Consider the following 27,911-nt stretch of genomic DNA (forward strand, 5'->3'; position numbering starts at 1 on the left):
TGCTACAGACGGTCCACTTGTTCCATATTTGGTTCATATGGGCATTAAACAGATTAAATAAAAACGACAATTCCGTCCTCATTATATTCATCTATTGTTGGTGGATAAAAGAAAACACTTCTTAAAGGGACAGTTCACCCAAAAATAAAATTCTCTCATCATTTACTCACCCTCATGCCATCCTAGATGTGTATGACTTTCTTTCTTCTGCTGAACACAAATGAAGATTTTTAGAAGAATATCTCAGCTCTGTAGGTCCATACAATGCAAGTGGATGGTGACTAGAACTTTGAAGGTCCAAAATGGACATAAAGGCAGCATAAAATTAATCCATAAGACTCCAGTGGTTTAATCCATGTCTTCTGAAGATATATGATAGGTGTGGGTGAAAAACAGATCAATATTTAAGCCCCCTTTTTTTTACTGAAAATCTACACTTTCTCTTCCACATTCTGGTGTGAAAGTGACTTTCACATTCAGCCACCTACTGGTTGGAGATTTGTTGTAAAAAAAGGACTTAAATAATGATCTTTTTCTTACCCACACCTATCATTTCACTTCAGAAGATATGGATTTCACCACTGGAGTCTTTTATGCTTTTATGCTTTTATGCTATCTTTATGCCGTTTTTTGGACCTTCGGAGATCTGGTCACTATTCACTTGCATTGTATGGACCTACAGAGCTGAAATATTCTTCTAAAAATCTTCATTTGTGTTCTGCAGAAGAAAGAAAGTCAGACACATCTGGGATGGCATGAGGGTGAGTAGCTTTCTCTCTTGAAGGCTACCCCACTTTGTATTTCACAAGAGGATAATGACAGAAAACAGTTAGGTAAAATTAGACCACAAGATGGCAGGCCTAGCTTTTTAATTCAGGATGTACTATCTACATCCTGTAGTACAGTCATGTTTCATTGATTCTGTGGCACTTAAAAGTGTTTTATACAACAATGGCAACTAACTTTATCTGCCATGTAACAGCCAGAACTAAAAAGCATTTGATATAACTTATAAGCCCTTGCCTGACCAAGTGTGCAAGCAGCTTGAACAGTATTTATATATATATATATATAAAAAAAAAAAAAAAAAGTTCTACCATTGAACATTGTGCAGAAGCCCATATTCACGACTGGTTTGAAAGGCGCTGATTGATCTGCAAGTTCAAGTCTCCATGAACATATAAGGTTCTGGTATCAAAAAGAAGACCACACAGAATGCTTCATAAGAATTGCCTTCCCCAAATGAGAGCCTCACCATTCTCAGACACAAAGCATATAGCAGTGTTTCTTTGATACTGATCTGTGGACAAACATTCAGGGATGTCCTCTCTCCTGTCACACCCACTGATATTTTACTGCATGTTCAGAGTGTTAATGAATGTATTGCCAGCGTACTTATTCATACATCAAAGAAAGGATGAGATGTGGAGAGGAAAATGTGTTTATTAATGTTTAAAGAAATTTGTGACTTGTGTGCTTCTATCCAGGGCATCACTGAGACTACCTGTCTTTATAACCCTTGAGAGACTTTGCATTTGTATGGCCTGTATGGCCATGTTTACAGGAGATGCAAGCATTCTTAATCTTGAGGTTCTGATAATTTGGGTTGACTGATGCTTTGACAGAAATTCTGGATTTTATATTGGGATTTCACATGATAAGAAGTACAGTTAGGTTTCATTTAGATCAAATGTTTATATCACATCAAATGTAAAATATATTAAATTGCATTTTTAGAGCCTAAGACTAACCCTAAAGACAACAGTGACATTATTCTGAAACTCTCCTTGAGACAGCTAAACTGCTTGTACGCAGTATCCCCAAACTCACACCTGTTCTGTAAACCCTAAAGTTGTTATTACTTGAAATATCAAGTTGTCTTAATTATCACTTGAAATGTCAAGTTTTGGGCTCATAACTCAAATATTTAAAAATCCTTAGACTTAAGATTTTAAGTGTTAATAACAAAAGAAAATTGGGGAACAAAACTGAGGCTATGGGGAATACTCACAATCACTGGCACTTGAATCATTTATGTTTCCTTGGTCATAGGGAACATATGGGGGCATTTAAATAGTTGTTCTTTCATCGAGATTTTTAGCTCTTTTGTGGTATTATTTATGTTGTTTTGTTGCAAATAGTTGTTTTGTGTGATGACACCATTAGGCTGATCAATGTCCCATTTGGTCAAGTTGGACCCTGTCAACATTATCACAGTTCTCCTTGTACAGGTAGGCTATATATGCATTTCTGTGGCGAATTATTTAATGACTGACCTAGAATCAATTTATTAATTCAGTCATCTTTATTCGAGCTGTGCTTTCGTTTGATCTAAAATTTTATACATTAGTTTAAAATTATTAACAACAGTAGAAAAAATAATAATTAAATAGCAAATCTGAGTTAAGTGTCAGGGTCCTGCCCTTATTTTTAGTTTATTCCCTTTGCGGCAGAGCCCTGACAAGTACGTGTTCCGTGTCTGTTTTATGTCTTGTGTCTGGATTCAGCCACTTCGGCTGGTTTGGTTTATTTACTCTGTGGCAGAGTCCAGGCACTTGTGTTTTGTCTCCTGTTATGTGAATGCACTTGGTTTTGTATTTTCTCATTTCCTTGTGCATCCGTGTCTGGGAAATGATTATGTTTATGGCCTTCATGCATCCTCTTTTGTCCTGTTATCTCTTATTAATCTGATAGAAATTTGAATGAAGGCATGTGTTTGTCATCTGGCTGCTCTTTAAGGAAAGATGAATGAACTCTGGCATGCTTCAAAAAAACAAAGAATTATTTTGTACATTTAACAAAACTGATGACAATAAATTCAATGGATAAACAGTCATAGATTACAAGTTAGTGGCCTTGCATGTTTATATCAAATTGTGTTTACTTATAAAGGCTTAATAAAGGCCATGTTAAGTATTAAGGTGACTGACAAACAATTCTTTTGGGAAGTTTATACTGCAGTTTGCTCCTTTTAAAATTATTCTGCATAGATGTTTTACGACTTCATAATAACTGAGAGACTATGGAAGATTTGTAGTTTTAATAATTCATTTCTCATCATTTAAAATGAACTTAGTGGGGGCAAAATGGTGTTTAAAAATGATAGAACAAAAGGTGACCAGTTACAGGACTCAGGATATGCACTTTCCCTTGTGCACTTTTGATGAACTAAAAGTCCATGGACATGTTATCATGTGCATCCACTACTCATTAACAATAGCTATGAACATACTGTATACATCCAGTATATTCATGATTCCAACCCAATTTTAAGGATTTCTTTCTTTCTTTACCTTTGAAACTTGGCTTTATTTTGCACAAGGAATTTGTGTTTTTTTAAATGATTACATAGTGTATTTGTCTTCTCCCTGGAATACACTTTAGTAAACCATACAAGGACACATGAACCTAGATTCCAAGCCAAGAGAAAAGTTTACAGCAGAGTAAAGAAAAGTTTGAGGATAACATGTATACGAGTGGCAGTTAAAAATGAGATGCGCACTCTCTGTTTGCTCCTAATAAGTCTGCTTAACGTTCCTGCAGGGAACGCCAACGATATACTCCCAAAAAGGAGCATAACTAAGGGTCTTTCCATGATGTAGGCTTTAACCATTGTTTCATTATTTACAGAATTAACCAAATTAGGATTTTGCTGACAAGAGTTTCAAACCCACGCAATAACACTGAGTTGTTCAATTTTGTGCCTTAACAGAATGAGACTCAAATGTGCTATTTGAAACTAGTAATGGCATTTCAGAGCTGTTTCCCCTGATGGGTCATCAGATTATGCAGACCTTCCATTATCACTCATGACATCACATCCAATAAGATTTTAGAGTGCAATACTGTTGACCTTACATGAAAATCTCATCATTATGGTTGTCTCTAATCCAGGATTGGACTCTCACAGAATTTAAGGGAGATCAATTCCAAAGATCTTGTGATGTGTGTTTAAAGGAATATTCTTGCTTCAATACAAGTTAAACTCAATTGACAGCATGTGTGGTGTAATTTTGACTCCCACAAAAATGTATTTTGACTTGCCCCTCCTTTTCTTTTAAAAAAAGCAAAAACCTGTGTTCCAGTGAGACTCTTTACAATGGAAGTAAATGTGGGCCAATCCGTAAACATTACAATTCTCACTGTTTCAAAAGTATAGCCACAAGATGTAAACAATATGTGTGTAAACATGATTTTAATGTGATAAAATTGCCTATTAACCTTTTATGTGTAACGTTTTTTTATGTGTAAAGCCAATTTTACTACTTCGTTACCATGACAATGTAATGTCAACAAACACTAAAACCCTAAAATGACTTAAAAATTATTTCATTTAAACAACATTACAGCTCAAATAATGCACGAGTTTTAACAGAAGAATAAATGTAATGCTTTTATAAAATTATAAGCTTCACATTTCTGCATTTAAACCCTCCAAAAATTGGCCACAATCACTTCCATTGTAAGTGCCTCACTGTAGCCTCGATTTTTGCTTTATTTAAAGAATAAGAGGAACGATTCTAAATACATTTTTGTGGCAATCAACATTATTCCACAAATGCTGTCAATGGAGCTTAACTTGTACTGAACCCGGAATATTCCTTTAAGGACTATGTTCAAGCCAGAAGCTCTGGAAATTTATTCACCTTTTGCCAAAGCAAAAATAGTACAGGATGAAACTATTTAATCGAGGAGACACTCTCGTGTTGTGTCCACCCTCCACATGCACTCAAAAACATGCACAGAGCAGAGGGGTTCATAGCCATATAAGGCTGCCCATGTAACATTTTAACATAAACTCTGGAAGACATGCAACTCTACTCTGGTCGGTGAAAGGCATCTTCGAAATGGCCCAATGATGGGGCCTCGTTTCTAGACAGGTCAAAAGGTTAGGCACATCCAAACAAACACCCACGCATTAACCAGAACACTTCTTTTCTGCTATCTCTCCATGTACAAAGGGAACAGTGCTTGAAATGTGGAGGAGCCTGAGATTGCCTTTCTTCCTGTTCTCCATCTCCCTTCCTTTTCCCTTGATTAGAGAAAGTTTAAAAAGAAGGGACTAGAATTTTACGTCTCTTAATGAACATAATTCCAAATCAGGAACTGATTAAAGCCTGATCGATACATGATTTAAGATTTGTTTCACTTTTTGAGCCCCTAACATACTTATAATGAATGTGATTTTGATGCTTTTTGCTTACCTCCTAACTCTGTTCTGCTGTGTTGATGCCCATGCACTGGAGGTGTTTCCCTAATATGGCAATGACGATAACCCCCATCCCATTCCCCCCGTCTCCAATTAACCTATTATAGAATGGAGTCTAAGCTTTTTTACAATCCCCACCCTGACATATCTTTCTCTTTCCTTCTGTATGTGCTCTCTATTCTGTTTTCTCTCTTTCTCTCCTCCCTCTTTCTTTTTGGTCCAAGGGGGTTGTGCCAGGAGTGGGTTGAGTTGGGAGGACAGAGAATTGCACAGTGACTGGAAGCCACAGATAGAGCAGGACCACCAAAGAGTCACTGGATCAGTGGGACAGAGAGGGTGCCTGTATATATTTAGAGGCTTGTGAAAGCTCCTTCCCAAAGAGCAAAGAGAGACTGAGGAAAGGCACTTTCCAATATTTGTTATTATTTTACAGAGATTAGCAGAGGAAGACAGATGACAGATTTTAGAGCGGCTCTAAAGCCCAGATCGGGGCCTAAGCCAGGGTCTGAGATCAAGACCAACACACCAACAAAGGTCGATTTCAGATCATTGCTCAACAAGAAAGATGGTTCATCCAAAGCGCCCGCTGCAACCCCACCCACAAGCAGTGCACCTTCAGATTTCAGGTCTGCCCTAAACAAGAAGAAAGCATCAGAACCAGAGAAGAACGAGACAAATGAACAGATCTCGAAACCAGCGCCCAAGACACCCCAGAGGGACAAGCAGAGTGAAATCAATGGTGTTAATGGTGGAGTGAGAGACAAAAAGGCTAACGCAACAGAGAACGCAACGACCGAAAAGAAAAGCAGCAGCACCGATGCAGGAGGGCCCAATGAAAAAAAGGAGATAGCTCCTGAGAAATCAAGCCAGGAGAAGAAGAGAAACAATGGAGAGATAGCAGAGACTAACAACAAGGCAAAAACTGTAAATGGAGGAAAGAACAGTGCAGGAAAACCACCTGTGTTCTCACAGCCTCTTGGTGACATCACTGTGGTGGACGGAGAGAGGCTGAGGTTAGAGTGTCAGGTAACCTCTGATCCCCAAGCTGTCATCACCTGGATACTTGATGGGAAAGTGGTGAAGCCATCCAAGTTCATTGTCTTATCACAGGAAGGTACGAGAGGAGATGCTTAACCTTTTTGCATGTCGTAGCTAGATTTTTTGGAGACGTTGATCTAGTGTTCTTAAAGCTCAGAGTGTGGCACTAATAACGGTCACGTGTTCAATTCTCAGGGAGTGCATGTACTGATAAAATGCATACAACTCCGAGTTGCATTGGACAAAAGTAATGCAAATGTAAATCTCACTCATAAAGCCTCTTGTAGCGTAATTGTAATCAAATGGGGGAGATAGATGACACTACAGAAATCAACATTAGATCCACTTTATCGGAAAGAGTTGAGCAGAATTTAACATCAGCAGAATTGTAGGGCTTGTTTGTGCTACAGAAATCCCTTCCAAACCCTTAAATGTTCATTCTGCCTTTTGATTAAGGTTAACGCAAGTTTCAGTGAGTCAGACAAGTGTGATGTGCTGTGCTAACCTTGAGTTCTGTTTAGTTATTCAATGATGACCCTTAAAAAAATCTAGAGTTCTGGCAAACTAGCCGCAAACTTGCCACAAATTTGCCACTCTTTATTTTCACATGCAAATGAGCTTGTGATTCACCGTAAATGTTTGCCAGAAGTTTGCAGCTCTTCACCGGTAGTGCTGAACCTGCATCAAACCTTTGGCAATAATGGACAATTGGCGAATTTGTGGTAAGTGGTGAATTTGTGGCAAGTTTGCAGTGAACTCACGATTTTTGCAAGGGCGAACCCTGTTGTTGTGGTCAACTGGAGCGCCCTGTGAGTGTTATCTTAGTTCTTTGGGCTCATTCACAGTAGGTTATTCGATCTGAGGGTTTAAGGTCTCCCTAACCCCTTCCATTGAGATGAGATGGTATGATTATCTGGGTCACAATTAGAAAGTTCTAAAATAGCAATAGAGGATTCCCTCTAGTCTGAATCACATGGGGGTCGTGTTCCCCACACTAACGCATTATCCAGTACTTGTGTGTTTTGAAGGACCCCCTGTTTTTCTGTTGGATCATTGTTTCTCAAACATTTGTGATGATTTACTCGTAAGAATGTTTGATAGAAGAATTGTGTGCTCTTAAAATAAATACGTGGAACCACTTATGCTTTTAAACTTTTAAATAATTTGGAAATTCCTCTTTAAGCGTTCAGCTGAAGAATAGATCCTTGAAAATCAAGGATCCACTTCATCAGGAAGAGTCCAGCAGAATGTATTGCTAAAAGAATTGTTGAACTTTTTTGTGCTAAAGAAACTTAAATGAATTTTCGCGTAGAGATTTAGGAGATCAGGATTGACTATGAGATAGTACAATAACTAAGACAACAAAGATTTTATGCAGTTACATGTTTACTAGGAATATTAAAATTTGCTAACTAAGCTGATGCTAACTTTTGTTCGTCACCAGGTGAAAAGTGCTCGCTTACTATTGACAAGGCTCTACCAGAGGATGAGGGGCGCTACAAATGTAGAGCAGAGAATGCAGATGGTAAAGCAGAGTGTTCTTGTATGGTCATTGTAGAAGGTAAGTGTCCTGTCTCCCAAACTTTCTCCTTGTCCTTGAAAACACTTCATTGAGTGGGAGTGCAACAATACCAAATTCCAACTGAACGACAACAATTATGAATACTTTTTGCAATTCTCTAGATCCGTCCGACCTATCCACAGACAAGAAAAACAGGAAGAGCTCTTCTGCTACTCCCACTACAGAAAGTGAGTAGGAACACCTGTTGTGGCCTGTTTACAACTTGAGCTGTTACTTCTCTGAGGTTGGATTAAGATCCTTAGTCTAGCAGCTCTCAATCTTAAACCCCTCTTTGAGGCGAACCATATCGGTCACCTCTCAGAAATCGTAATAATTCAACATTAATGCCGAGTTTGTTGTCCTTAACCTTGCAAGCACATGATCCGCTGGAATGAGAGCTGGATCGTGAGGGCTTTGGCCTAGCAGAGAAGCTTTTAGTCAAGTCCTAAATACTTGCACACATCTAATGTACTGTTGCTGAAGTCCAGATTTCTCTTTTCAAAATATCAGTCATTTGAGATGATGACCTCAGTGTTAGGACAACAATCATCACTCTATAAACACAGTCACTAGGGTTGCCTACAGTCCCAGATCATACAGAATGATGCCGTATTTGATGGAATACAATTGCACTCCATTTTTTATCCACACGGTACCCATTTTGACCTGTATTTTAGCGTCTTTCACCCAAACAGCTGAGAAAGCTTCACTATTTAGCCTATTGCATTTTTAATCCGTTTTGCATAGAAGTGGCAATGCTAAAAATGACAGATTGTTTAAAAAGCAATTACAAATATTTGAGAGCCAGTGATTGTTGCTAGCTACGTTATACAGATGCTACACTTGACAATGACGGGTGTAATGTTGTGTGACACTTTAGTATGTTATTAAAATGTATTGATTTTAACACTGATGCAATGAAGTCATATGTCAATAATTTGTGAGTGATTGCATCTCAAATACATTTTATCATTTAATTCTGTAAAGCAGTGACTGATGTTTATTGGCCTACACATACATACTGTAGTTGTGGGCATTCACTGAGACTGTAGCATTTAGCAAATCGAAGATAGGAAAGTAGCATGTCAGATGAAAGCAGAAGACAAGGCCTAAAATGGTAGATTTCTGTGTGCTGAAACACATACACACATCTAATCTCCCCCTCTCTCACTCTCTCTGTTTGGACTGGCTGGAGTATTAGTTGGGTTTACATGTTGCATTGTTTCTTGACGGCGATCAAATCTTAAATAAATAGTGGAGAGAGAGAGCCACAGCTTCCTGGATCTTGGCGACCCTATATTTAGCATGCCCGTATAAGGGAAATTCCAGCAAGCAGTGTCCACCCAGGGATGCTGATCTGCAGCGGCAGTCTCCATAGAACTCCTGTCAATTTTCACAAGTGCCAACAGATAAATACTAAACAGCTATTTCAATTTACACAATGTTTGATATACAGTAGGACTTCTGTCAAACAATGTTGATGAGAGAATTTTTTAGCACTAGCGGATGAATGGAGAATGGAGTACATGTTATCCATCCAGCCCAGGGGAGGTACTACAGGTACTCAAGGCTAAAATCAAAATCAAACTTTGGCTTTTTTATTATTATTTTTATGAATAAATGTGCATATGTCACCGGTCCTATTTGACCTGCCCCCAGCGGGATTCGAACCGGCGATCCCGGCATGAGAGCCGGACCCCCAAACCTCACTCCCATCAGGGTCACGGCACCAGTGTCACCAGTCTTATTCGAACCGGCGGTCCCGGCATGACAGCCGGACCCCCAAACCTCACTCCCATCAGGGTCACGGCACCACTGTCACCAGTCTTATTCAAACCGGCGATCCCGGCATGAGAGCCGGACCCCCAAACCTCACTCCCATCAGGGTCACGGCACCAGTGTCACCAGTCCTATTCGAACCGGCGATCCCCGGCATGGGAGATGGATGCCCTAGCAAGCAGGCTAGAAAAGCCATGGATCTAGCCTTAGTCGCTAGTGCATCTCTTAAAGGTGTACGCAGTAATTTTTTCCCAATTAAAAAAGTTTTACACCTTAAGAAATGAATTATAATTTTGAAATCATGAGCTCTCTCATGAGATGAGGACTCTAGTCATATCAGTAACCTTATAAAAGCTGTTTTATTTTTCATGGGGCGTCACTGTAAGTCCAAGATGACACGAGCAAAAAGTGCATCTTTAAGGCCAGGAGAGTAAGGTTTACACACTGCACAGCTATCATGTACCAGCTGGCTATCATTACACTAATTAGGCCTAAAACAAAAGTAATATAAACACTACAGAAAATGTCACAACCTTTATTTTTGTTTTAATGTGATCATTAAACTCAGATGGTCAAACCTTTCTGTCAAAAGGTTGTTTATTTAACAAAATATTTAATAAGTTTGGTGTAAATGACATGACTTTGCCCTTTTTTTTAAAAAAGATAAATAGACCATAAAAATACATGAAAAGTACATGAGACTACTTTTTATATACATACTGTATATACAGTTGTGCTCAAAAGTTTGGCAGAAATTATGACATTTTGGCATTGATTTTGAAAATATGACTGATCATGCAAAAAGTGTGTGGTTGTTTCAAGGAGCACAATACTTGTTGACCCCTCTCCAAACATAGTGCTTATGGTTGTGACCATGCAGCTCATTTTTGTTCAAGTATCGTCGGATTGTGCTCATTGAAACAACCACACCGTCTTTTTCCAGAGCAGCCTGTATTTCTCCTGAGGTTACCTGTGGGTTTTTCTTTGTATCCCGAACAATTCTTCTGGCAGTTGTGACTGAAATCTTTCTTGGTCTACCTGACCTTGGCTTGGTATCAAGAGATCCCCGAATTTTCCACTTCTTAATAAGTGATTGAACAGTACTGACTGGCATTTTCAAGGCTTTGGATATCTTGTTATATCCTTTTCCTTCTTTCTAAAGTTCCATTACCTTGTTACGCAGGTCTTTTGACAGTTCTTTTCTGCTCCCCATGGCTCAGTATCTAGCCTGCTCAGTGCATCCACATGAGAGCTAACAAACTCATTGACTATTTATACACAGACACTAATTGCAATTTAAAAAGCCACAGGTGTGGGAAATTAACCTTTAATTGCAATTTAAACCTGTGTGTGTCACCTTGTGTGTCTGTAACAAGGCCAAACATTCAAGGGTATGTAAACTTTTGATCAGGGCCATTTGGGTGATTTCTGTTATCATTATGATTTAAAAAGAAGCCAAACAACTATGTGATAATAAATGGCTTCATATGATCACTATCCTTAAATAAAAGACAGTTTTTTTGCATGATCAATCATATTTTAAAAATCAGTGCCAAAATTTCATAATTTCTGCCAGGGTATGCAAACTTTTGAGCACAACTGTGTGTGTGTGTATATATATATATATATATATATATATATATATATATATATATATATATATATATATATATATATATATATATATTATTTATTATGAGCAAAATGTCACTTTAAGAAAATGGCCTTTGAAAGATTCTAACCAATATAATTGAAGGTTATATAAAATCATAAAAATAACTGTTGGTTATTATTTTTGTTTTGTTAGCAAAATATTGTGGAAAGTCACAATTGTTATATCCATCTGAAATCATTTTATGCTTGTAGTACCTCCCCTAAATGCAACTTTCCCTTTAATCAATCAGCCCTCTACATAGCGAGTAAATCACTCGCATATGCGACTAAATTTTGCACTAAGCGACTAATATATGTCTGTTATTAGCTAATGGCAAGTAAATATCAAGATTTCACTGGCCAGTTATTAAGATGTATAGTGACGAAGCACAAAAATCTAAAAAAGTTACTGAATAAGAAAATGGTGATTGTGAAGCTGGATTCAGTCTCGTCTTTTACAGCGTGATGTGTCTCGTGAGTGTGCACGCTGAAGGAAATTGATCTTATTTAGCTGCACTTTTCCACTGAATGTCTGTATACAGACCAGTAATGCACCCTGTTAAATGGCTGTTGGAAGGCAAAAGTGTTGCAAAACTCAAGAGCTTGTAGATTTAAATTTGAGAGCTTGTACAATAAATATTTGTACAAGCAAATGAATACCTATTATGTGCGTAAATGTTTTCTTTTGGCTTGTTACGTGTATTTTGTGATCAAAGATGCACCCCAACATTAATTCTAATAACACATTGCACGGATGAGGTAAAAACAACTGCAACTTCTCTCTTGTTAATGTGCGCTGCACTCATTCTCGCGGAGCTGCCGTTCTCTTAAAGAGACAGTACCAATTAAGTACTTGTTAATCATCTCAATATAAAATCAATGTAAATCACTCAAGTGCATGTAAAAACATAAAAAAAAATAAATGTAGTAAGTGTAATCAATGTGTAAATACATAAATATTTAAAGGCACAATCGTATATTATGAAATAATTGCACTTTAAAAAAACACTGTAATATTAAAGAATTTAACAAATAGGCTCATGCTGCATCTATGCAAGGGCTTGCATAATAGTTCTATATACAGTGCATCCGGAAAGTATTCACAGCACTTCACTTTTTCCACATTTTGTTATGTTACAGCCTTATTCCAAAATGGATTAAATTCATTATTTTCCTCAAAATTCTACAAACAATACCCTATAATAACAACGTGAAAGAAGTTTCTCTGAAATCTTTGCAAATTTATAAAAATAAATAAATAAATAAATAAATAAAATAAAAATCACATGTACATAAGTATTCACAGCCTTTGCTCAATACTTTGTTGAAGCACCTTTGGCACAAATTACAGCCTCAAGTCTTTTTGAGTATGATGCTACAAGCTTGGCACACCTATTTTTGGGCAGTTTCTCCCATTCTTCTTTGCAGGACCTCTCAAGCTCCATCAAGTTGGATGGGGAGCGTCGATGCACAGCCATTTTCAGATCTCTCCAGAGATGTTCAATCGGGTTCAAGTCTGGGCTCTGGCTGGGCCACTCAAGGACATTCACAGAGTTGTCCCGTAGCCACTCCTTTGTTATCTTGGCTGTGTGCTTAGGGTCGTTGTCCTGTTGGAAGATGAACCTTCGCCCCAGTCTGAGGTCCAGAGTGCTCTGGAGCAGGTTTTCATCAAGGATGTCTCTGTACATTGCTGCATTCATCTTTCCCTTGATCCTGACTAGTCTCCCAGTTCCTGCCGCTGAAAAACATGATGCTGTCACCACCATGCTTCACTTTAGGGATGGTATTGGCCAGGTGATGAGTGGTGCCTGGTTTCCTCCAGGCATGATGCTTGCCATTCAGGCCAAAGAGTTCAATCTTTGTTTTTTATGGTCTGAGAGTCCTTCAGGTGCCTTTTGGCAACTCCAGGCGGGCTGTCATGTGCCTTTTACTGAGGAGTGGCTTCCGTCTGGCCACTCTACCATACAGGCCTGATTGGTGGAGTGCTGTAGAGATGGTTGTTCTTCTGAAAGGTTCTCCTCTCTCCACAGAGAAATGCTGGAGCTCTGTCAGAGTGACCATTGGGTTCTTGGTCACCTCCCTGACTAAGGCCCTTCTCCCCCGATCGCTCAGTTTGGCCGGGCGGCCAGCTCTAGGAAGAGTCCTGGTGGTTCCAAACTTCTTCCATTTACAGATGATGGAGGCCACTGTGCTCATTGGGACCTTCAATGCTGCAGAAATTGTTCTGTAACCTTCCCCAGATCTGTGCCTCGATACAATCCTGTCTCGGAGGTCTACAGACAATTCCTTGGACTTCATGGCTTGGTTTGTGCTCTGACATGCACTGTTAACTGTGGGACCTTATATAGACAGGTGTGTGCCTTTCCAAATCATGTCCAATCAACTGAATTTACCACAGGTGGACTCCAATCAAGTTGTAGAAACATCTCAAGGATGATCAGTGGAAACAGGATGCACCTGAGCTCAATTTTGAGTGTCATGGCAAAGGCTGTGAATACTTATGTACATGTGATTTTTTTGTTTTTTTTCTTTTTCGTTTTTTCTTTTTAATAAATTTGCAAAGATTTCAAACAAACCTCTTTCACGTTGTCATTATGGGGTATTGTTTGTAGAATTTTGAGGAAAATAATGAATTTAATCCATTTTGGAATAAGGCTGTTGTCACAAGCTGGTCTAGAACCCAGATCACTGGTGTGGTGGTTGAGAGATCTACCACTGAGCCACAGGAGTGGTAATGTTGGACCCAAATGAAACACTTAAGGCAGTATTCCAGGAGATGTAGATTTATTTAAAAAAAAGTCCTTGCAAAAATGAATCAACAAAAGTTCTTCTCGAACCGAGGTATAAACCACATAAACAAAAAACAATGGGCAAAACCAAAGGAGAAAATAAAACTCCACGAGGGGAGAAAACAAAGCCAGTGAACAATTACAATCAGTGAAAGGAACTCAGGATATCTTACTTGGGGTAGCTAGAGAGGCTTTAGCGAGACAAGGCAGGAAACACAGGGCAGAGACTCAAAAACCGAGTGAGGAACCAAGGGAAAAAAACACAACTTAAATACACCGAGGGAAACAAGCCACAGGTGAGCTGGATAACGCTAACAAGGCCACACGAGGAAGAACTAAGGTAGAGGAGAACACAGGGGACTCTAGAGGCATGGAGACAAACTACAGGAGGTAGGATGCTGACAGGACCCCCTCCTCTAGGACCGGCTCCTGATGTTCCTTCCAGAACCTCCCGGCCTCTGGGTGCGAAACTCCCGGATCAAACTTGGGTCCAGGATGTCTTTGGCTGGAACCCAGGTGCGCTCCTCCGGCCCGTAACCCTCCCAGTCTACCAGATACTGCAGTGAGTTCTGGACCCTCCGGGAGTCCAGTATCCAGCGGACTGTGTAGGCTGGCTGGCCATCAATGATCCTGGGAGGTGGAGGGGGTCTGCGTGGGGGGGCAAATGGAGAAGACAAAACAGGTTTTAGCAATGAGACATGAAATGTAGAGTTAATTCTAAGTGAACGGGGAAGAAACAAACGATAGGAAACAGGGTTAACTTTCCTTGCTATGCGAAAAGGGCCAATGTATTTCTGGGAAAGCTTCCTTGATTCGACCCGGAGGGGAAGGTTCTTGGTGGCTAGCCAGACTCTTTGACCAGCTCGGAAATTAAGGGCCGTCCGGCGGCGGTGGTTAGCCTGACGTTGGTATCTCTGGGAGGTCTGAAGAAGGGCACGCCTAACCTTCCTCCAGGTCTGCCGACAGCGTTGGACAAAATGCTGGGCCTAGGGAACGCCAACCTGTGACTCTTCTTCAGGGAACAATGGGGGGGTATACCCGAACTGGCATTCAAAGGGGGATAGTCCAGTGGCCGAGGACAGGAGGGTGTTGTGGGCATATTCTGCCCATATGATGTAGGCAGCCCAAGAGGTGGGGTTATTGGCCGCCATACACCGCAGAGTGGTCTCCAGATCCTGGTTAATCTGTTCTGTCTGGCCATTAGACTCTGGATGGAACCCAGACGATAGGCTGGCTGTGGCCCCAATCAGTTTGCAGAAGGCACCCCAGAACCGGGACGAGAACTGGGGATAGTGAATTGGTGGGTTTTTGTTAAATGTGAGCCAAAATCATCACAATTAAAAGAACCAAAGACTTAAACTACTTCAGTCTGTGTGCATTTAATTTATTTAATACACAAGTTTCACAATTTGAGTTGAATTACTGAAATAAATGAACTTTTCCACGACATTCTAATTTATTGAGATGCACCTGTATATAAAGTTTTCAGTTGCATTACGCTTACATGTCGTCAAATGTATGGCAGGTAAAAACTAAAATTTACCAGTCAATGGCGATTCTTTCTCCAACATGTCCATAGAGAGTTGTCAATACAATGATGGATCTCTCTTAAAATGTAGATTATGTTTCTCTAAACCATACCTCAGTACGTGCTCTGTGTGTTCTGCAGATGAAGCCAGAATAAAGAAGAAACCAGCTCCCACCAAACAGGGTAAGAATTCCTTCCCACTATCCTTTACATAATCATTCTCAAGCAGGCCATGTGTATTGAGATGTCTTGCAGAATTCTGATAGTAGACAGACAAACAAAAGAATATCCCTGCTGCAGAGACCAGCACTGGTGGTCATTGGTGGGATGCTGGTGTGCTGGTGACCCTACCAGGCATTTTAACTAGCTTAACCAACTTCATAATAAAAATCATGCTGGTCAAGCAGCTTCAGATTTTGCTGGTGAAAAGCATGGCTACAGCTATACCAGCACCAAACCAGCACTAACCAGCATAAACCAGCCTAGACCAGCATGGGAATGTTATAACTCTTCTCTGTAAAAATATTGAATATGAACGCCATGCTTCCATGCAGGTTCGTCACCTCAGTTCCTGCAGTTCCCTGGAGATCAGAAGATCAGGGCAGGAGAGAAAGTGGAGCTGTTATGCAACTTTGGTGGGACGGCACCAATAACTTGCACCTGGCTCAAGTTTAAAAAGCCGGTAGGAAGGGGTGGAAAGGGACAGAAAGTGTAGAAGATGATAGATGGTGAAATGAGAGTCTGAGAATGGCAGTGGAGGTACTGCTTCCTACTGTGATTTTATGTTAATGAACATTAATGTAAAAAATAATAATAATAATATTAATTATATTATATTAATATTAATAATAAAAAAAAATACTTATCTGGTAAATATAATGCTCAAAGGCTGCTTCTAATCCACACCTCACATAGATTGAGAGGCAGGTTGGTCTGACTTCCTAAGTTCCTAAGATCTACGTTTCCTTAGATCTTTTGGGTCATTCACTTTGGTTCAGGCCTCTTTCAATTGAACTATTGTAACATCAATAAAATGGTATGTCTGGCTGAGATACATGTGGTAACAGTAACTAAATAGTGCATACACAATTGCAGTTTAATTGTAAAAATGCTCTGAAGTAAGTCTGAAAATTACAGTAAAGTCCTATACAATATACTAAAAAACAAAACCAAAAGTCATATTTTCACACAATGTTAAAATGTTCTGCAAATTTCCCAGTTTACCATTCTCTAACTTTAGTTCTCATGGCTGTTTAGATCCAAGCAGGAAGTGGTGGCATTTCCATAGAAACCACAGAGAACAGCAGTCAGCTGACAATCACTGCGAGTGACCAGGATCACTGCGGTTGCTACACGCTGGAGCTGCAGAATAAATTTGGCACCAAGCAGTCCTCACTCAACCTCACGGTTGTAGGTATGGAAGTAAACAAATACAGGAAGTTACATACACTGAGAGGCGGGAAGGAGGCAGATGGGATTATAAGAGACTGTACCATATGATTCTTTGTGCAATATTTGTTATTTGTCCAAAGCTCATCCTGTGTTTTGGGCATTTTATGATTCTGAGCCTTGAGACTTCATTTCTTGATTTAGCTTATGACTGTTCCCATTTTAACACTAAAATGCCCATGAATGAGACAAACATGGGTTTATTTAGTAAATCAATTTACAGAATAGCAGATGGTTAATGAAAGCGGTTTACAGTACACTTAATACAGTGACATCACTCTGGAGGGATCTGATTGTCACACTTTTTGCATTCTATGGCTGACGTGTTTTAGAATCTTAATGCTTTTATCTTAATTTGGCAACTTTGTCAAATCTCCCTGTAAAATAACTTTTTTTATATACTGTGGTTGTCTCAGATTAAATATAGGGTTAAAGGGATAGTTCACCCAAAAATGAAAATTCTCTCATCATTTACTCACCCTCATGCCACCCCAGATGTGTGTGACTTTCTTTCTTCTGCAGAACACAAATTTTAATTTTTAGAAGTATATCTCAGCTCTGCAGGTCCATTCAATGCAAGTGCATGGGTGTCAACAATTTACATATAAAAAAGCACATAAAGGCAGCATAAAAGTAGTCCATACGACTCCAGTGTTTGAATCTATATCTTCAGAAGTGATATGATAGGTGCGGGTGTGAAACAGATAAATATTGAAGTCCTTTTTTGCTAGACATTCTTCTCCCTGTAGGGGGTGATTATGCATGAAGAATGTGAAAGTGAAAGTTATAGTGGAGATTGAGAGAGCAGGGAGGAGAATTTATAGTAAAAAAAAAAAAAAAAGGACCTAAATATTGATCTGTTTCTCACCCACACCTATCATATAGCTTCTGAAGACATTGATATAACCACTGGAGTTGTATGGATTACTTTTATGCTGACTTAACTGTCTGTCTACACTGGACACGAACGGCACGTCGTTGTGTCAAAAACAATAAAACCCCATTATAATCAATGATGCTGTTTACACTGGAAGCGTCCGATTGCAGTGCGTCCGTTGCGCCGACAATAAACAGGTGTTGCGTTCCATTTTGCGCTGCACATGCTGGCGCTCCTACACAAATTAAATGGTTTAGAATGTTTGTGTCGACGCATCCAGTGTAGACATCCTCAAGCCGCTGCAGAGCATCGCGTCAATGAACACACCCGGTGTAGACAGGGTGTTATGTGATTTTTGGAGCTTCAAACTTTTGGCACCCATTCACTTGCATTGTATGGACCAAAAGAGTTTAAATATTCTTCTAAAAATCTTCATTTGTGTTCTGCGGAAGAAAGAAAGTCATACACATCTGGGATGGCATAAGGGTGAGTAAATGATGAGAGAATTAACATTTTTGGGTAAACATTTTTTGGGAAATCAGTCTGTGCTTTCAGAATTTCCAAATTGCCCAGTGGTTACAGCTGGAATTACCGCTGAATGTATGCGCACACCTTCACACAACGTATTGCGCAAGCACAAAACATGAGCAATCATCTAAATTAAACACTGAATAGTAATTACATTAATATACTCCTAAATCTAAACCCAACCCTAAAGGGTACCAATACACTCACAGCAATGTTCTTCTTCATTCTTCACTAAAAGTTAGAAAGAAGGTCGTAACAGTTGAGCAAATGTATGCTTTTTGGGAACATTCAAACACTGCTTACTTCGCTACGGCCGGCGTTTAGAGGAGCATTTAAATAGACATATGCTGTCCAAACAACAGACTACATGTAAAACATTAACCAATGTGACATTAAAATGTGTTTTCAATTACTACATGCTTCATTCTATGAATAGCATACACATGAGATCAGTAAAAGAAGATAATTGAAAAACTTAATTTAAAGGGGTCATGTCATACTCTTTTTTTTTTATATAGTTTTATTATCTTCCGTGAGGTCCACTTATAATGTTAGTAAAGTTTTTTTTTGTTGTTTTTTTTGTTTTTTTGCATCAAAACATTCATCAATATATAATAATTTTCCACTCTGTCTCTGGCCTTCTGTCTGAAACACTCGGTATTATGCTCTCTGGCCCTTTAAGACTTCAATGTAAACACTCACTGTTCTGATTGGCTAACATCGTGCAGCCCCTCCAATACAGCCACATTTGAAACTCAATCGGAAGAAAATGAACAACAAGCTCCACAACAGTTTAAAATTTAATTTCAGGGTTTACACATAATGTTCACCCAATACATTGCATCTGAATACTTTAAGCACAGTGGCACCTTAACTATTAAACAGTCATGACATTTGAAATGTTCGTGAATGAAACTGTTTACTTACAGTTTTGCTTCGGGTCCAATAGTTTTTAACTGCCCCGTCTTTAATAATGCTCATTCAATAACAGTTCCTTTGCAGAGCTTGAATCATGTATTGACAGATTCACAAGCAAACCACACTGAAATGTTATGAATACACAAATGTAATACAATCCATGGTGATGTTGGGTGCTTCAACCGGCTTCAACAGGCCAAAGCAGAGATGCTGGTCTTCACATATTCCGTGTTTGTTTACACACAGGACTGCATGTGTTTCTCCCAGTCTGTGGCAGCAGCAGTATGAGACGTGTTTTTAATAGTTGCGCTTGTACCGCTCTTAAAACACAGTGCACATCGCTGGAAATGCATCAAAACGAACAAAGATGTCCATCTAGTGCATGTTTACAAAAGACTAACAATTAAATATAGCACAGATGGGTGCAAAAACGGTCCTGGATGCCTTCAAAACAGCAAGAAATTGCGCAGCTGAATGAAACAGAATGGAGGTCTCCTTTTTAGAGTTATAACTTGACATTGCGTCTAAATAATTGGTTAATAAATAATTGGTTTAAATAAATGCTCTTTTTCTATAAAGGAGGAAGTTTTCAGTTCTGAAACTTACAGTATGTTTTTATAGTACAGTGACCTCTTATATTTAAAAAGATCAAGGAAAATTTGATTCCTCATGTCATGACCCCTTTAAAATAATATACTGTATATTTAGTGGATAATGTGTAATTATTTGATGCTTACATTCTGCATTCACGGTGCTAATGCTAACACGCTATAATATGCACTGCTTACCATCTTTTCATGTATTGTATAGACTTAATTTAATCATCTAACTCACATAACGTAGTCTTGGAAAATGTCTCTATGCCAACAATCATACAGATGTAAAGTTAGCAGTAGCTCGGCAACACTGCAGTCCAATTGTTCACGTTGACTGATCTGAGTCAAGAAATCAACCAGAAAAATTTTTTACCATCAAAGTAGGTGGTGCACCAAGTCACGCCCATCAATGGCGATGACCATTGCAGTAAGTAGGTGTTTCACAGCCGGTACAAATTTTTCCTGATAGTTTGCACTGGCAAGCTGTTTCAAACGCCTGCAACGAACTCAAAGACACATACTTTTTTGCCAGATTTTAGGTGAAATGCCATTACACCCGTTCTTTCTTTGCATGGTGGTGCTTGTCCGGAATTCGTCACATCTGGTCTGAAATTGGGTGAATTTTTTTTTTTTTTTGGAACTAACACACAGATTTCTAGCAAGATCATGTTGCAAGTGTAGGCATTAGCATTTTGATATCTTCATGTACACACTGTACGTACATAAACACACAAAGCACATTTACCAGCTTGTGGTCCCCCATCTTTCAATACATAGCCTTGGTATGTATGTAAGGATCATGAGCAGTGCCTATAATAACTATAGCAGTGGTAAGCTGACCTCTCCATTGTAAACCTGTCTCCCAGATAAGCCAGATCCCCCAGCCGGCGTTCCTGCTGCATCTGACATCCGCAAGTCCTCACTCACCCTCTCCTGGTATGGCCCCACTTATGATGGAGGCAGCATTGTCCAGTCCTACAACCTAGAGTTATGGAACTCAATGGAAAACACATGGAAGGATCTCACCACCTGTAACAGCACGTCCTACCACGTCCAGAACCTTCTCGCCGATCGTCAGTATAAGTTCCGCGTTCGAGCTGTTAATATGTATGGTGTTGGAGAGCCCAGTGCAGAATCTGAGCCTATCACAGTAGGGGTGGAGGAGGTTACAGGTTAGAATGAACATCTGATTCTAAATGAGAGTTGAATTGAGAAAATAAGAAAAGATATGAAAACCGTGATGAGCTGTTTTAAATCATATATAATCTTCTCCAGAAAAAAAGGAAGAGGAAGTTGGAGCCACTGTGTCTGAAGATGGTATGTAGTTCAAGCAATGAGCCTACCCATCCTTCCCTTTTTTATTGTAAATTTCCAGTGTAGGCTTACCACAATTTAAGAACCACTGATGTGCTGAATTCAGAATATTCTAACATGATTCTCAAATGCTCAGTTTGATAATTCTCCTGTTCATTTCAAAAGAACCAGAGTACCGAGATGTGGCCATTAAAAAAGACTGCAGCATCAAGGACTTCTACGATGTAGAGGACCGCTTAGGAACGTAAGAGACGCATCCATGATATCCATCATCAATACAAAATGTGGGTCTCTTACCATTTCCGATTTACCTATTTTTACTTCTCTGTTCCCATTTCTGTCTCATTGTCTTCCCCAACAAGAGGTAAATTTGGTCAGGTCTTCAAACTAGTGGAGAAGACCAGCAAAAAGGTGTGGGCAGGGAAGTTCATCAAGGCATTCTCACAAAAGGACAAGGAGAATGTGAGGCAAGAGATCTGCATTATGAACAGCCTCCACCACCCCAAACTGGTGCAGTGTGTGGATGCTTTTGAGGCAAAGACTGATATGGTCATGGTCATGGAGATGTAAGTCCCAAAACTCTAATGCACCTTTCTTTGTTTTGAATTAAAAGGATATTCCAGGTTCAATACGTGTTAACATGATTTAGTGTGATAAAATCACTTACTAACCTTTTCTGTGTAAAGTTATTGCTGTTGATTGAGATTAACTTGTGCTGAACCCGGAATATTCCTTTAAAACATTTTTGTGAAGGCCATGGGACAGACAGTGGGGTGTGAATGTCTAAGATATTGAAAATCTCTTTTTTTATTATTTATTTTTTATTTTTTTATCATTATTTAACCTGAAAATAATCAGAAAGTTTCTGATTTGGAAAATGTGAAACTCTTTGAAATTCATATTGATATTTCATATTAATGTTCTGTTTATTTTCAGGTTAAAATGAAAAAAAGAAGCTGCAGTGTTTAAGATTCTGCACTATTTACTGGTCAATACTCCAATGTAATTGTTTTTTTTTTTTTTTTACAATGAACAAAAGGTCACATTTCCACTGAAGCACAAAAGATGCTCTTTAGAAACTTTCTCAAATCATGATGGGATAACATGGATCATCAGGTTTAACATGCCAACTTGACAAGTTAATGGTGTCATTAAATCAATTCATTAAGGGTGACATACCAAATACTAGTACTTAAAATTCTTGATCATTTTTTCACTTAGATTGTTAATATATTGTATTTCAGATTTTTTATTTTTTTTCATTATTATTATTAGGAAAATGCTATCAGGAAGTGATGAGTACATTGGAACACTTTGGTGAAACTAGACGGTGCTCCCCGGTGGCGTAAACAGAGTGTCTTTGAAGAGGCAGAGATGTTTGATAGTTGTTTTTTCAACTCACTTAAATCATTTCAACCAGTTTAGCTTTTTATGGTGAGGAAGGAATGCAAAAGCCAGCACCCTGTGATTGGAGAAGTCCTTATATAGCGAGAGGAAAAGAGAGGGAGGAGAGAGCGCATTGATGCTCTCTGCTTCAGCTTGGCAGCCATGATGGAAAATAGCCCAGATTTAAATCTCCTTGACTGTAACAGAATTGTTTAGTACTCAAATCACAGATGCAATTAATTTGATTGTTCAATGGAAAGTGCACATGCCATTTTAATGCATTAATGACATGTAGCTGTTCAGTCATGATGCCAATTTGTAGGCGAACCCGGAAGGCTAATTTACCATGAGTTCCCTCAGGAATTTCGAATGAGTTTTTGATTTATGAATAGGATAAAACCAGGTCTGTGGTTAACATTACTTGAAGAGACTGTGTTTAAAAACCTAAGTTGCTAACAAGTTGCTACATTCAGCAACCCTTACAAAAAAAATGTAGAGTCGCTAAAATTGCTGCATACATGCTACAAATTCGCCACTTGTTATTTTATGCAAATGAGCTTGTTATTCGCCGCTAATGTTTGCCATAAGTTTGCAGCTCTTCACCATTACTGGTGAACCTGCAGCAAAGCTTTGTGACAATGAAGAGTTTGCCACAAAGTTCATTTGCATGTGAAAATTAATGAGTGGCGAAGTTGCGGCAAGTCTATATTTTTTGTAAGGGTAAGCACTATGGCTGTCTGATTCATCAAGGACAAAAACTCACACTATCTTTTGGAGGTTCTTACTGTATATAGCAGTTCCCAGCCTCATAGTTCTCTGCCATTTTTTATTTTACTTCCTATTTTAATTTACTGTGCTTCACCTACTGTCTCATGAATCCTGGTTTTCGGACATCCGATGTATTTGACATACTGCTTTTTTGCATGTTTGCTGTGTAAGCAGTAAAGTGCGCATATTCAGACACGGTGTCTGATAAGTTAGTGTCACACACTGATGATATCATCACGGTTTCCTTTGACTGCAGGATCTCTGGTGGCGAGTTGTTTGAGCGAATCGTTGATGAGGATTTTGAACTGACTGAGAGAGAGGTGATTAAGTACATGCTGCAGATCATAGATGGTGTCCAGTTTATCCACAAGCAGGGCATTGTCCACCTGGACCTCAAACCTGAAAACATCATGTGCGTCAACAAAACAGGAAGCAAGATCAAGCTCATCGACTTTGGTCTTGCCCGAAGACTTGGTAAAACCTGGGCTTACAATTGCAGTAAAACAAATAGGGTATGGTTACCTTGAACAGCTGATCAGCTGTTGTGATTTGTCTTTGTTTACAGAGGATTCTGGTACTCTCAAGGTCATGTTTGGGACCCCTGAGTTTGTTGCTCCTGAAGTGATCAATTATGAGGCTATCAGCTATCCAACAGACATGTGGAGCATTGGCGTCATTTGTTACATTCTGTGAGTGACAAACCAGTGTCTACATCAGTATTAATCCTCCAACTGTTGTTGACTACTGTGACAAGGAAAGACAAAGTAATCAGTGCTGAGAACTGAGGACTTTTAAAGACCCCATGAAAGCCTTTAAAAAAAATTAAAAAAGGATGAGCCCTCAGATATGTCCCGTCCCAACTTTCAATAAGAAGTTATGTACTTGTCAAGCAATTTCATGGTGTCTTTAAAGGGATAGATCACCCAAAAATGAAAATTGTCTTAAAGAATATCTTTGCTCTGTTGGTGCTCACAATGCAAGTGAATGGTGACCGGAATTCAGAAGGTCCAAATATCACATAAAAGAGGCATGAAAGTAATTAATTTCACTCCAGTGGTTAAATCCATATCTTCTTAAGCAATATGAAAGGTGTGGGTGAGAAACATCAATATTTACATCCTTTTTTACTCAAAATCTCCCACTTTGACCAGCCCCGATCAGTAGGTGGCTGAATGTGAAAGTTAAAGTTACTTCCACACTAGAATGTGGAAGTGAAAGTAAAAGTATAGGTTCACAGTTAAAAAAATGATTTAAATATTGATCTGTTTCTTACCCACACCTATTATATGGCTTCAGAAAATATGGATCTAACCACTGGAGTCTTATGGATTAATTTCATGCTGCCTTTTGGCCCTTCAAAGTTCTGGTCACCATTCACTTGCATTGTGAGGACCAACAGAGCTGAAATATTCTTTTAAAATTCTTCGTTTGTGTTCTGCAGAAGAAAGGAAGTCTAAAAAAGAGAAAGAACAATTTGTTTAAGGCCATTCCAAGCTTAATTTTTTCAATGTTGCATGATAACATTTTTATCTCTTTGAAGTAGTGTATAAATATTTAACCCTTGAATGCACTTATGGGTCAGTTTGACCCATTTGAACTTCTAACACTGATTTACATCAACTTTAACATTTCAGCTTGAAACATCCATTTCATTCCTTACATACGCCACAGAGGTGATTTGGATCTGACAATGTCATTTCATGCATTTATAAATAACACTATAAAAAAGTACCTTAGAAGTACTCACAGGTCAGTTTGACCCAGTTCATATAAAACTTACGAGAAAGCTGTAAAAAACAGTTCAAAATGTTATTTATACAGTAAGTACACTTATAATTGCACACACACACACACACACACGTGAAAAGTTGTCATAATATTATTAGCTCAATATACAAAAATGGAAGTTAATGGAAACGTGTGCGCGCGCAAGCAAGACTTGATCCACACACACACCTACCCATCCACAAACACACATGCACACACACTCAAACACGCACACACACACACACATACAAACATACATATATATGTATTGTATATAAATATATTGTAATGAAAATCTGGAGAATTTACTTTATATAAAATTAGTAAATTGTACATTTGTAAGTTAGTGAGAGATTAGTCATTAATGATAAAACAGCTGTTGGTTGACTACTGAGCTGTGATTTAACCAGCCGGATCAATTTGATCCTCTAAGTGTGACAGTGATACTTGACCCGTATGTGCATTGAAGGATCTGACTGTCTTTCTTATATTTGCATATCTCATTGCATATTTGAATATATCTCATTAATATGCAATAGCAGTATGAAAGATTACAACCTAATACCCTTCTTCTAATTTATCCTCAGTGTCAGTGGTCTTTCTCCATTCATGGGAGAAAATGACAATGAGACCCTAGCTAATGTCACCTCAGCCACCTGGGATTTTGAAGATGAGGCATTTGATGAGATTTCAGATCAGGCCAAAGACTTCATCAGCAGTCTTCTTAAGAAGGACATGAGGTAAGCTGACCACTTACAGAAAAATTAAATTAAGTTTTAAATATGAAACTTTATCTTTTTTATCTCTTGGAATTAGTCACTGTCTACAAATATAAAAAAATACCAGCATTGTGCCAAGTTAATCAAATATCCTTGTAGATGGGCATTTGCAAGATGCAAGCACATTTCTTGAAGGCTATATCTAATATATCTGAAGCCATCTATATGTACTCTTTGTCCTAAAGGTTACTAAATTAACATATCGCAGATATGCACATCTACAATTTTTAGTCTGTCTATTCTGGGAAATAGACCAAAAATAGGAAAGAAAAGTGTGCTCGTCTAGCCATTTCATGGGTTCTGTAACTACAAAGAACCCAGTGAAGACATATTATTTTAGATGGAGGAGAGTAATCAGCAAGGTAAATAATCACACAAAAATATTTAATGTGAGAAGGGGAATTTAAGGATTGAATTTGGATTCTGTGACCCCTATAAATGCCACTCTGTAGGGCCAGACTGACCTGTGCGCAGTGTTTAGAGCACTCCTGGCTTAAGCAGGACACCAAACATATGGAGGCCAAACAGCTGTCCAAAGAGAGGATGAAGAAGTACATCCTGAGACGCCGCTGGCAGGTGAGAGGGACAGTCTATTAACATTTGATTTCTCAGTTAAACAAATAATTAATATCTTGAAAGAATCCATTTCATGGGTAAAGAATGGCAAATGGTTTCCTTGGGGATCGAACTTAGACTTCATGTTTGTGAGGGTCAGGATCTGAGCAAATGTGTGTTTTAACTGCAGAAAACAGGGAATGCAGTGCGAGCCATCTCCAGGTTCAGTTCTATGGGAATGTTAGGAGGGATTGGCCCAAAGAAAGGTTCTCCGAATGACGGTAATTTGCCAGTAACCAATTTTCATATTGTTGTCGCGTATTGGTGGTGCATTGTAAAAACACAATAAATACCATGTTAATATGTATGAAGTGTTTGTTAAGCATCACATATGTACTGTACACTCAGTGACCACTTTATTAGGAACACCTGTACACTTGCTTATTCATGCGATTATCTAATCAGCCAGTCGTGTGCCAGCAGTACGATGTTTAAAATCACGCAGATACGGGTCAGGAGCTTCAGTTAATCTTCACATCAACCATCAGAATGGGGAACAAATGTGATCTCAGTGATTTCGATTGTGGCATGATTGTTGGTGCCAGACGGGCATGGTCTTCTGCTGTTGTAGCCCATCCGCCTCAGGGTTCGACATGTTGCGCATTCTGAGATGATATTTTGCTCACTACAATTGTACAAAGTGTCTGTCTGAGTTACCGTAGACTTTCTGTCAGCTCGAACCAGTCTGTCCATTCTCTGTTGACCTCTCTCATCAACAAGGTGTTTCTGTCCACAGAACTGCCGCTCACTGGATGTTTTTTGTTTTTGGCACCATTCTGAGTAAATTCTAGAGTTTGCTGTGCCCTGTTAAGAGCGCTAAGCGCAGCGCTATGCCATAAGTCATAAGTGCAAAGTCACTGGGCATGGCCATGAATTTTTGGTATTTTTGTGCAAGCATGTGTTAAGCTTAGGCATAGTAGGTTTGCCGAAATCACAAGCATAACGTGCAAATGGGCTGGATCAAGTGCAATTGAACTGTCTGCATCCTATTATATAGTCCATTCCCTCAAGCACTAGCGATATAAACAAAGACAGCACATTCTTAAGTAGTTGGTAGTGTAAGTGGACTGTATGCAATGAATTAGAAGAATAAACAATGTACTTTAACAGCGTCCTTGATGAATGCCAGGCATATTTCTATAACAGTGACACGCTCCTTTTATACGCATAGAAAATGTGATTGTCTTCTGAATTTGGATGTACACTCAGTTAAATTATAGGGAATGTAAGGATTATTAATCATTTTCATCTAATGACACACAAATCATGGCTAGTATTAGCCTAACAGTGATTGTATTGGCATGCGTGCACTTCACTTCTACCGGTCGATTTTTATTTGAAAAAATAAGAATTATTA

At 38.9% G+C, this 27,911-nt stretch overlaps 1 protein-coding gene across 2 annotated transcripts in view; it reads left to right on the top strand.

Annotated features, from left to right (window-relative positions):
* Positions 1-5,479: 5,479 nt before the first annotated feature.
* LOC127448858 (myosin light chain kinase, smooth muscle-like) overlaps positions 5,480-27,911 on the top strand; it is a 29,401-nt gene continuing 6,969 nt past the window's right edge. For both annotated transcript variants that reach the window (XM_051711722.1, XM_051711723.1), the window contains exons 1-15: positions 5,480-6,323; positions 7,692-7,808; positions 7,931-7,996; positions 15,699-15,740; positions 16,112-16,239; positions 16,815-16,971; positions 20,792-21,097; positions 21,201-21,242; positions 21,405-21,483; positions 21,602-21,805; positions 23,650-23,867; positions 23,959-24,082; positions 25,748-25,900; positions 26,392-26,515; positions 26,685-26,775. In XM_051711722.1, the coding sequence (XP_051567682.1) occupies positions 5,663-6,323; positions 7,692-7,808; positions 7,931-7,996; positions 15,699-15,740; positions 16,112-16,239; positions 16,815-16,971; positions 20,792-21,097; positions 21,201-21,242; positions 21,405-21,483; positions 21,602-21,805; positions 23,650-23,867; positions 23,959-24,082; positions 25,748-25,900; positions 26,392-26,515; positions 26,685-26,775 (2,512 nt within the window). In that variant the 5' untranslated portion in view covers positions 5,480-5,662. The remainder of the gene's footprint in view (positions 6,324-7,691; positions 7,809-7,930; positions 7,997-15,698; positions 15,741-16,111; positions 16,240-16,814; positions 16,972-20,791; positions 21,098-21,200; positions 21,243-21,404; positions 21,484-21,601; positions 21,806-23,649; positions 23,868-23,958; positions 24,083-25,747; positions 25,901-26,391; positions 26,516-26,684; positions 26,776-27,911) is intronic.

This window comes from Myxocyprinus asiaticus, chromosome 12 (genome assembly GCF_019703515.2).
Source record: "Myxocyprinus asiaticus isolate MX2 ecotype Aquarium Trade chromosome 12, UBuf_Myxa_2, whole genome shotgun sequence".
NCBI classification, from domain to species: domain Eukaryota; kingdom Metazoa; phylum Chordata; class Actinopteri; order Cypriniformes; family Catostomidae; genus Myxocyprinus; species Myxocyprinus asiaticus.